A 12,048-nucleotide genomic window follows, 5' to 3' on the forward strand; every position below is an offset into this window, starting at 1 on the left:
TGGAAACACCATTTGACTACTGAGTTTGAGTTGCAGTGACCCAGAGGCCTGTTAGGATGGGACCCTTATTACAGGGGTTGGCCGTGATGAGTGGGAATGAGATGATCTGCAGGTTGGAGCACTGATGGGAATCACTTGAAAAAGCAGGAAGGTCCAAACAGCAGAGGAGAGTTGTCTCTTCCAAGGCAGAAGCATGCAAAGAAAGGGGGGCAGTGAAATGTTAGCATAGTTAGAATGCACTGCAGCAAGTGATGGACATTCAATAAAATTTGTCCCATTTGTAGCACAGGTGTCTCATTTCATGTCCGATTGGGCTACATGTGCAGTTATATTCTTGGGTTTACGTTTTGTGAAAGATGCCCAAGATAGTACCTGTGCCTGTCTAAATGGAAGAGCATTTCTCTTCTTCATCATGAGCTGTTTGATCATTATCCTCTCCCTGGAGATCTAATCAACTGTATGTGTTTCCCAATGGATAGGAAACCTCTTTGCCTCCTGGGGCACATGTATATCTCATGGCACAAATAAGTCTCAATGATTGTTCCCCCTCATGAGACACTGTCTTGTATGAATAACAGTGATGAACAAGTGTGCTCAAAACAGAGAACTGTGGCCCTCACGTCTCCTTTTGCTTTGACAACGGAGAACCATCGATACTACCTCATGATAGCCCTTTGAATTTTGGTTTACGTATCTAAGACCTTGACTGAAAGATGAACATGGCCTACCCAGGTACGAGCTGTAGAGACAAATCCTATTTGAAACAAACTCTGTGGAACGTTTGTATGTGTTCAGTCAGCCTTTCTCATGGCCCCCTGTGGTCAATACTTGGTAGCAAGTCTAGCATGGTGAATATCAGGTTAATATTTCTCAGTGGCCGGAATGGTTTGTCAATGGAACCAATTATCAAGGAAATTGGTGAGTTTTTCCTTGCTGAAGGTCTTCAAGCAGAGGTTTGACAGGCACCATTTGGAAATGCCCTAGCCCCATTTGTCTACTTCAAATATGGGGTGGGTATGAAGGTCCCTTCCATTTATTTAAATGTCCTAATGAGGGATCCAAACCCCCAGGACCCCCCAGCTATGGTGTCCATTTCCAGGCAGAAGGCATTTCCCCCAGGACTGAACCTGGACCTAGAGAAATCATGGGACACACATACCCTCAGCACAAAGAGTAACTCCAGCTACCACTCAGAAATTGCTATGAAGAAAAAGACAAGGGGAGAACTGCCCCATGAGGAAGCCATGCTCCCAGTACAAGTCATCTGAGCATTTCAGTGGCCATTTCCAGGGCAGGAGACATTTCAAGGGCAGAACTGACCCATGATGCATATTCCCTGCATCAGCTTACCTAGTTATGACAGACTCTTTATCTTGTACAGATGGGATTCCTGAGAGTGTGCAGGTGACTACATGTGACTTACATGTGCACAACCCTAGACTACGATGATCATTAGAAGTTGTCTGAAGCAGAATTAACTGAGGTATGCTTAATGCATCTCGTGGAGAAAGTGTGATTCCATCATGTCTTGAAGTGAGGGTGGGCTGCCTCTCCCATAGAAACTATCCTTGGACCCCACTGCATTAGAGAATTCCTGGTCATCTCTAACCAGTTTGGTGGAAGGTGCTCAAGCAACCTCCTACCCCTGCACCACCCAAGATACACCAATGCAGCAGGGCTTCATCTTGATATGATCTTATTTTCTAGTTATGTAATAACATCTCAGTACAAAGGGGGGAAAACCCTTAGGAATTAGGTACATATTCTTCATCACAACTCTTTCATATGTGTTCATTCCATTGTGAGACAACTGATGAAACCTTATTGTCTTTTCTATTTGTATAGTGATGGAGAATGAGACAGAAGTACGTGAGTTCATTCTTCTGGGTCTGACCAATGATCGCAGACAGCAACAAATTCTCTTCATATTTTTTCTGCTCCTCTACATAGCCTGTCTCTTGGGCAATGGGGCCATTTTAGCTATAGTTCTAGCTGAGCCACGGCTCCATACTCCCATGTATTTTTTCCTAGGCAATCTCTCTTATCTGGACATTTGCTACTCAACTGTTACAGTCCCAAAAATGCTGAGTGGCTTCCTTGTAGAACACCAGTTCATTTCCTTTATCGGGTGCCTCGCACAGCTGCATTTTTTCCACTTCTTGGGTGGATCAGAAGCCATGGTTCTGAGCGTCATGGCCTATGACCGCTATGTAGCCATCTGCAACCCCCTGCGTTACTCTGTCATCATGAGCAAACGGGTTTGCTTCTTGCTCACTGTGGCCATTTGGTCAGCTGGTTTCATTTATGGTCTGATGTATTCCGTGGTGACTTCCCAGGTTTGGTTCTGTGGCCCAAACTGTGTCCTGCACTTCATGTGTGACATCAAACCCCTGCTGAAACTGGCCTGCAGCAGCACTGCCTTCAACCACACCTTTCTTAATGCGATCAGTGGTTGTGTTGCTTTGACTTCCCTCTTGATCACCGTCCTATCCTACTTCTACATCATCTCCTTCCTCTTCTTCAAATTCCAAACATGGCAGAGCCGTTGGAAAGCCTTCTCCACCTGTGCTTCTCACCTGACTGTGGTGACAGTCTTCCTATTTCCAGTCGTTTCAAACTACACCCTTGCCTCTGCTGGTGCCTCCTCTGAAAGAGAGATGATATTCACCGTGCTCTACAGTGCAGTCACTCCAGTTTTAAACCCTTTGATCTATACTCTGAGGAATCAAGAGGTGAAATCTGCTCTGAGAAAAATCCTAAGTAGACAATGGCTGTCTGGAAAGACTTGAATTAGAGCCAAATCCAATTCAACTTTCCAGCACTGATGCAACCATGCCTGTTGGGCATGCATTGCATTCTTTGGTGGCATGCATGCATTGCAAGAATGCATTTGGTGGCATGAATGCACCATTTGCATTCTTTGGCAAAGCAACTTTGCTCTGAGTTGCTTCTTGTTATCTTCCTCTCCTACCTCTATATCATCACCTTCCTCTTCTTCAAATTCAGGACATGGCAGAGTCGTTGGAAAGCCTTCTCCACCTGCACATCTCATCTGACTGTTGTGCCTGTTTATCTCATTCCAGTCATGTCAAATTACCTGCTTGCCTCTGCTGGTGACTCTTCTGTAAGGGAGATGATCATCAGTGTGCTGTGCACTGCTGTCACCCCAGTTTTAAACCCTTTAATGTACACTTTGAGAAACCAAGAAGTAAAGTCTTCAGTGAGAAAAATCCTAAGCAGAAAGCTTTCTGGAAGGACATGAATTAGGGCCCAATCCTATCCAACTTTCCAGCACGGATGCAGCCATGTCTATTGGGTATGTCCTGCCCCCTTTATTGCAGGGGGGCAGTCACAGATGCCTCCTCAAGGTAAGGGAACTTTGTTCCCTGTGTCTGCATTGAATGTTGTATAGGATAGGAGAATTTCTTCAAAGTAGGATGGATGGATGGATGGATGGATGGATGGATGGATGGATGGATGGATGGATGGATGGATGGATGGATGGATGGGTGGATGGAAACTTACAAATGGAAGTTTATTAGGTACCAATATAGTCTTGTGTGTCTAAAAACCATGACTATGAGAAGCCTTGATGTTCAATGACTTCTCAGTGATTATGATCTGTATGGCAGATTAAATGGTTTGGAAACTGTCTGTCAGATGAGACTTATAGAGGTGCTCAGAGAGTTTTCAGAGAATATTTCCGGACTGCAGGTGCCTCTTCCCTCCCTTACTTTTTCATCCATAGCTTTTCAATTAGGCTTCATAAAATAGTGTACATTATGGGGAGACGGAAGCATGCCACCATTTATGATAGTTTTACCTTTTTCATTCTGGTTCTTCACAAAACTCAGGGTAATATATCCCCTGCCTCCGTTCCCACTTTCCCCTCACATTGAGCATATGAGTTAGCTTTGGCTGAGGGAGTGACTCAAAGGGCACAGTGGCAGCAGCCTCCCAGGAGAGCCCCATGGAAGCCCCTGCAGGGTTCCCCAAGCCTTGGAAAATGTTAAAATAAAGATTGCGACCCACTTCCGATTTTTAATCACAAAACTGCATTTCCTCCTATATGCCCCTTAAAAGGGCAAAGACAGAGCTTCTCAGGCTTGGGTGTTGCAATGCCCCATTTTGAGAACCTCTGATCTATCCCATCAGAATGGTACCATTTCAAGGGTTGGACACTTCCGAAGAAGTTCAACACTCTCTAGGGCAAGGGCCCTCAAACTTTGAGCAGAGTCGCATTGCTCAGCCTTGCACTTTTGGCCTCTCAGAGTGGGTCAATTACAGAAAATAATACACACATTTGGGATAGAACTGTAAAAATCTGCAAAATAGGAAAAGAAGCATTTGCCTCTGGTGGGCTGCATGCTGTCTCCATATCAAAGACTGGCTTTAGCCTGTTTGCACCAATTCTTCACAAGGAGTAGTGGGGTTTGTGGAAGGTGGGCCCCCCACAAAAAAAATTGATATTGGGCCCCACTCTTTAGGCTGAATCCTGTCCATATCTCAGTGGGGGTCCTGGAGAAAGATACTACAATATAATAATACTAGGTGTTTATATACCGCGTTTCTGGTGATCGGATTACTCCTCTGACTTTATTCATGGCAGTTCACATAGGCAGGCTGTTTCTAAATCCCCGAGGGGATTTTTACAATCACAGAAAAGTTCTATCTTTCAAGAACCACACAACTTTTCAGATGGATCTTTCTGGTCTGGTATCACTTCTGGCCTCCAGTTGCCTCCCACGCAGGCTGACAAGCATCTCCTTCATCTCTCACACTTGAAGGGCAGCCAAGACACTTCTTCACTCACACCAAAGAGCAGGTGGAATAACTCAGCTTGGCTTGTCAGCTGCTTCAAGGTCTCGCTATTCATGGAGCTGCCGTTGGCCTCGAACTGGTGACCTTCAGATGTTGTCTTTGGGCTAATGGTGGCTTTACCCTCTAGACCAGACCAGTCCCACCCCTTTTCTCTCCCTGAATATAGAACAGCAACATGACGGTTGTATGTCCAAGAAGGCCCATAGGTGACGGGCAACCTACCAGGGGAAAATTTTTTAAACTTAACTTCCTGTTGGATCTCCGATTGCCCTCCCACAATGGGATGCAGTGTGCACTTTGCAGGTGTGGCTGAATTGGTGGTGAGGGATAGGATTGGGCAGAAAGTATATTTCTGAAGCATTTTTTAAACTTTTGTCTCATTTGGAACAGTAATGATTATCATGTCTCCAGAGATCTACTTATTTGTTTTAAATTTTCAAAATCCAAAGGACTTGTGTATATCCCTAGGCTCGACAAACACCTCAGAAGAATTCCCCCCCCCCTCATCATGAGACACTGAATGTTTTATAATAGGTGAATGTAATCAAGAAGAAGCTCAAACAGTATACAGGGAAGCTCAAACAGTAGCGAAGCCACAGCTCTCATGTCTCATTGGACATTGACAGAATCATCACTGAAAGGAGAAGTCATTCAGGTATGACTTGTAGAGGCAAATGTATTAAAAAAAAATCATTTTGCTACTATTAGTTTTCTGGTTTTCGCAGTTTTCACAACCCACCTGATAGTGTGACATTTTCTAAATACCATGTCCTTCCCAAGGCACTAACATATTTAGAGGGATGTGCATAAAATATGTGCAGTTCTTTATAGAGCTGCTTTTTGCTGCTCCTATGAGGTAATTTCCTTTACATCTAACATGTACAGGTGTTTTTCCAGGTTTTTCCATATGGTGTCTAAAACACCGTTACCACAATCTTTGCCTTTCTTTGCCAGAGTCACTCCACCTCAATCTAAAGATGTTTGTACTTGCTTGCTATGTCATGCTTTTATGCTCAATTTATGCATCCCCAGGTGTGCAACATATAAAGTCCAGATAAATTCTGGTTTGTCCATCACCACCACCACCAACAACAACAATGAAGGAAAACAGCCAGCCACGATTACCTCCTTCTCTTTGCCTGCCTTACTATTTATTTAAAGAAGGATGAATTCCAAGCATTCCAATTTGAAATGTGATTGATTGGGCAAGGGATGGAGAGGACAGTGCTGTGCTCACTCCTGCCTGTCTTGTTTGACAAAGTAGATAGATAGATAGATAGATAGATAGATAGATAGATAGATAGATAGATAGATAGATAGATAGATAGATAGATAGATAGATAGATAGAATGTGGTTTTTGGTCTGTCTCCACCTCCATCTTGCAGTCAGGACACATCAAAAGGGGAAAAATCAGAGCAGGATCACCATAGAGCCCTGCTGCCTCTTTTGCCAGCACCACTGCAAGTGTCAACTGCATTCACATATTCTCTGTCTTATTCCTCCTTAAATGAGTCATGTATGGAGGTCTAGCTGCTCTTCATGCTTACTTAAAAAGAAACATCATGATTCAGATCTGATCACCCCCTGCTTGTCTGGTAGTGTTCAAGATTTTTTTTTTAATCAGGTAGGAATTATCTTCATATTATTGATTACAAGTGTTATTATTAGAAGAAGCCCCCCCTCTCTCTGGGAGAGTGTTACACCAGGCACTGGAGGGTTAAGGTTCACATTATTTATCGATCAATAAATGAAAGCAGTCCTGACCGATTGATATGGTTCGGTGGCGTTGCTAGGGGGTGCAGGGGGTGCGGGTCGCACCGGATGAAACGCAAGGGGGGTGACGTGCACTGGGGGATGACGCGCTAAAATCGCGGTTTGAGGAGCAACCCCGTCATGCCATACACTGTTGGATGTGGAATGTCCAGCAAAATGCAATGCAAAAAACCCAAGTGAAGTATCCCTCTTCCTTCAAAAGTTATGGCCAAAAAAGTGCATGTAGCCCTATGGAAAGTGAAACCGAGCCGTATCACGCATTTACTCGCGAGAAAGGGCAGACTGAGAGGAATCCAATGACACCAGAATGGTCCTGATCCAATTAATGCAGCCCCCCAAAACACCCAAGAATGAGGTCCCTCCCTCCCTCCCTCCCTCCCTCCTAGCTGTGAGTGTATTCAGCCCTATGGAAAGCGAAACGAAGCCATGTGGCCACGTTTACTCGCAAGTAGGCAAACTTGCCTTAGTCCATTGGAAAGGGCAGGCTGAGAGGACTCCAGAAGGGTCCTGATCTAATGAATGCAGCCACCAAAAACACTCGAGAAGGACGTCCCTCCCTCCCAGCTGTGAGTCTATTGCGCCCTATGGAAAGCTAAGCAGCCTCATGGTCGTGTTTACTTTCAAGTAGGCAGACGTGCCTTGGCTGGTGGTCAGGCCAGGCAACGGGGAATGTGAGGACACAAGAATGGTCCCGATCCGATGGAACTGGAGCGCAACAAATGCTCCAGAAGTCAGCCCCCCTGCACTGAAAAGGACAAAAAAAGAGTCTTCAATTGGTAAGGGGAATGCTCTCTATTTGCAATTGTAAAGCCAGGTGGGTCTTTATCTTGATATGCTTGAAATAGAAGAACTTTAAACTGGGCACTGGGAAGGCTGGAAATCTCACTGCTTCTTTTTCTTTTTTTTCTTTTTTTTTTGGGGGGGGGTGTTATTGCAGGCAGTCTCCAGAGAAAATTCATTGGTGGAACTGGCTCCCTTATTTAATTATTTCTTGTATTTTAATTTAATTATTTGTAATTATTTATTTTAATTTGCTTGATGATGTCACTTCTGGCCATGACATCACTTCCAATGGGTCCTGGACAGATTATCATTCTATAAAATGGGTCCCGGTGCTAAAAGTTTGAGAACTGCTGCAATAAGGTGTTAGTAAGTTGACATGGGTGTGTGTGTGTGTGTGTGTGAGAGAGAGAGAGAGAGACTCTACAAGTTTTCAAAATCACTAAAATCAGAGTTTGGAAGAATAATACCATCATGTTACATATCAATCAGTGCGTAATTTCATGCAGAATGCAATGAAACAAACCATGTTGACGTATCTGTGTTCTATCATAAGGTACAGACAAAAAACCAGTGGGGGTGGGGTGATGCTACATCACCATGCCCACCACCTGGGGCATTGCCCCACCCACTACATGGGGTGACGCGCAGGCCTCCTGCACCGGATGATGCGAATCCTAGTGATGCCACTGATATGGTTGTCTCTTTTTCACTATTTTTATATTTAAGCAGCAATCCTATATACAGTTTCTTGGGAGTCTGATGGAGTCTGATCACTGAATTTGATGGGTCTTACTTCTGAGTCGGTATGCATAGGATTGAGCTGCTACACTGATCACTCTTCTAATGCAGATGTACATAGAACTATAAAAAGGCAGCAGAAAGCACAACTGACTCAGTGGAACAGCAACAACTGGTAGAAATATAGCTGGTAATGCCCTGGGGGGGGGGCAGGATCCTTAGCTCATTCATCCACTCTCAATCTACAAGTCAATTTACTCATGATGACGCTATAACGCAGAGGGTTGCAGATAGCTACGTAGCGGTCATACGCATGACACCAAGAAGTATGGCCTCACTGCTGCCAAAGAATTGGAAGAACTGCAGCTGAGTCAGGCACCCAATGAAAGAAATGGATTTGCGTTCCATTATGAAGTTGCTCAGCATATTTGGCACAGTAACTGTAGAGAAGGATATATCCAAACAAGAGAGATTTCCCAGGAAAAAGTACATGGGTGTATGGAGCCGTGGCTCAGCTATGACTACAACTAAAATAGCCCCATTCCCCAGGAGACAGGCCATGTAGAGGAGCAGGAAGCATATGAAGAGAATGTGTTGCTGCCTGAGATCATTTGTCAGACCTAGAAGGATGAACTCATGCACCTCTGTCTCGTTCTCCATCGCTGTACAAGGAAAGAAGAAGGCTTTGTCAGTGGTTCCACAGTGGAACAGACATGTTCACAACCATTTCCTTGAATTTATTGACTCGACTTGGATCCCACCTTTTCATACAAAGTTCTCATATCTCCACTAGATCCTCCTGACTTGTCTCTCCCTTGCTGCATCTACTTGGTCGCTTGGTTTTCTTCATGCCTTGCTGCACACAATAATGACCTCACGACTGTGGTTCTGTGGCCCCGACCGTGTCCTCCATTTTGTTTGTGACATCAAACCCCTGCTCAAACTGGCCTGTAGCAGCACCTCCATCAACCTCACCCTCCTCAATGTGGTCACTGGTTTCATCGCCCTGACGTCCTTCCTTATCACCTTCCTCTCCTATGTCTACATCATCTCCTTCCTCTTCATCAAATTCCAGACATGGCAGAGCCGTTGGAAAGCCTTCTCCACCTGCATTTCACATCTGACTGTGGTGACTGTATATTTAATTCCAGCAATGTCAAACTACATGCTTCCCTCTGGCAGAGATTCCTCTGAGAGAGAGATGATCATCACTGTGTTGTACACTGTGGTCACCCCAGTGTTAAATCCTTTAATCTACACTCTGAGGAATAAAGAGGTGAAATCATCTCTGAGTAAAATTGTGAGCAGAAAGCTGCTCTATGGAAGGACTTGAATTAATGCTTCTAGGTCAGAATTTCCCATTTTGTGGTACAGGACCCAGCAGTTGGTCGTGACATGTTGGTTCACAAAACTGACAGGGGAGATTAGGCTATATGCATCAAGGGTTGTACAAGCTGCTATTTGGAGGGGGGGACCACTGCTGCCCAATCACCATTATAGACACACAGTTTGGCATTTATAAATCAGGCAGCAGCTTCTAGGGAACTCTAAAACATTTGGGAACCTCGGTCAAAGGATGGCTAGATAGATGTAGTCGGAATGGCACCACACATAAAATCACGAAACAGAATTAAAGATGGACACATTTGATTGTCACCCATGCTAAGTTCCTTGTGTGAAAGTAAAAGGGCTGTAATCTGGGATACAGTTTCGATAGGAAACATTTGACCCAAACATCTGACCAAGGCCACTGACATGTAACTTTCCTGGTGCCAACAGAGTGCTCAATGCATCCTGCAGGGAAGTTTCAACCCAGTGGCCTCCTTGGAGTAAAAGAACCCTTGTTGACTTCCTCTAGTGGAAGACTCCATTGCCCTAATTAGTCTACTCTGCAATTTTGCTGGCACAAGTCTGGGTGAACCAGGGTAGGTGGCTGAAGGCCAGGATGGAGGAAAAGATTTTGGCGGAGCAAGTGCCACTGCTAACCACCCCATTCCCATCTTTGACACACCCTATCCCCACCCAGGTCCCCACTGTGTGAAAGTAAAAGGGCTGTAATCTGGGATATAGTTTAGATAGGAAACATGGGCCTCTTCAGTCTAGAAAAGAGGCACCTGGGGGCGGGGCTCGATTGAGACATACAAAATTATGCAGGGGATGGACAGAGTGGATAGAGAGATGCTCTTTTCCCTCTCACATAGCACAAGAACCAGGGACATCCACGAAAGTTGAGTGTTGGGAGAGTTAGCACAGACAGAAGGTGAAATGATACTATCGTTAGAACCCACTGCAGCATGTGATGAATGTTCAATAAAATTTGTCCCAGTTGTAGCACAAATGTCTCATTTTGCGTCTTATTGAGCTATGTCTGCAGTAACATTATTGGGTTTATGTGTTGTGAAAGATGCACAAGATAGGACCTGTGTCTGTCTAAATGGAGAAGCAATTCTCTTCTTCATCATGTGTTGTTTCATCATTATCCTCTCCCTACAGATCTAATCAATAGTGTGTATTTTCAAATGGAGAGCAACCCTCCTTGTCTCCTGGGGTACATGTATATCTCATGGCACAAATAAGTCCCAATGATTGTTCCCGCTCACGATACACTGTCTTGTATGAATAGCTGTGACAAACGAGTGTACTGAAAACATACAGAGAAGCTGTGGCCTTCATGTGACCTTTTGCATGGACAATGGAGAACCACCAAGACGACCTCATGATAGCTCTTTGAATTTTGGTTTATGTATCTGTGTAAGACCTTTACCAAAAGAACAACATAGGCCCAAATTCTAACCAAATTTCCAGCACTGGCATAGCTGTGCCAATGGGACGTGTGGTGCATCCTGTAATTGGGTGGCACTCATGGAGTCCTCCTTAAAGTAAGGGAATATTTGTTCCCTTACCTTGGAGCTGCATTGCCCTTATGTCAGTTCTGGAAAGTGGGTTAGGATTGCGCCCATAGTCTTCTCAGGTACGAACTGTGGAAGCAAATATTTCTTATTTGTAACCAAAGTTATGCAACATTTATATGTGTTCAGTTACCATATATATCATATTTCTCATTCTCATAGCTTCTGTGATCAACACTTCGTAGTGGGTCTTTAGGGCAGTGAATATCAGGGAAAATGTCTCAGTTGTAAGAATGGTTTTGAACAATGGAAACAATGACCAAGGACAGCAGTGCTTTCTCCCTTGCTGAAGGTCTTCAAGAAGATATTTGACAGGCACCATTTGAAAGTGTCTGAGAGACTAGTGGTTTTCAACCACTGTGCCAAGGCACATTTGTGACATCAAATGGGTACAAACTTCAAGGGAGGAGATTATGGAGATTCTGGAATCAGGAAGAAATTCTTGACAGTAAGGGTGGTTTGGCAGTGGCACAGATTGCTAAGGGAGGTGGTGAATGTTTCTCACTGGAGATCTTCAAACTGTGGCTCATCAGGCACCTGACGGATATGCTCTAAAAGGATTTCCTACTACAGATAGGGGGTTGAATTAGATGTCCTTGCAGGTCCCTTCCAACTCTATGATACTGGTAAAGACAATGGACTGGGGTGAAGAAGGAAGATTGCTCTCCCCCTGCTAAATAGAAGAGGACAGCACTGTAAATGGTGTCTCTTTGCCCAATTAGCAGCAGTCGGGATCACTAGGAGAAGTTATCAGAGGATGTGGGGTGGAGAGCATCAGTATGTGAGTGTCACCCTGATCTACATCTCCATCCCATCACTCCCCTTGAATGACCAGGTTCACAGTTCCAGGGTGCCACTCAACCTAGTCTCTAATATGCTTTTTGCCTAGTTTAAACTCGTGTGTCAACTGCATTACCCAGCACCCCCCCCCCCAATAAAGACACAGGCAAGGGTATATGGTACAAAGGGCCACTTTATTAACTATTTAAATATACTTCAGATTGCAACAGGGCCTAACAAATA

The 12,048-nt window shown here is 44.5% G+C and overlaps 1 protein-coding gene across 1 annotated transcript; it reads left to right on the plus strand.

Annotated features, from left to right (window-relative positions):
* The first annotated feature begins 1,847 nt into the window (after window positions 1-1,847).
* Window positions 1,848-3,128, plus strand: LOC136652649 (olfactory receptor 12D1-like). Its single transcript, XM_066629575.1, has 3 exons — window positions 1,848-2,456; window positions 2,541-2,732; window positions 3,084-3,128. The coding sequence occupies exons 1-3, from the start codon at window positions 1,848-1,850 to the stop codon at window positions 3,126-3,128; spliced, it is 846 nt and encodes a 281-aa protein (XP_066485672.1).
* The last annotated feature ends 8,920 nt before the right edge of the window (window positions 3,129-12,048 follow it).

Source organism: Tiliqua scincoides, chromosome 5 (genome assembly GCF_035046505.1).
Source record: "Tiliqua scincoides isolate rTilSci1 chromosome 5, rTilSci1.hap2, whole genome shotgun sequence".
NCBI classification, from domain to species: Eukaryota; Metazoa; Chordata; class Lepidosauria; order Squamata; family Scincidae; genus Tiliqua; species Tiliqua scincoides.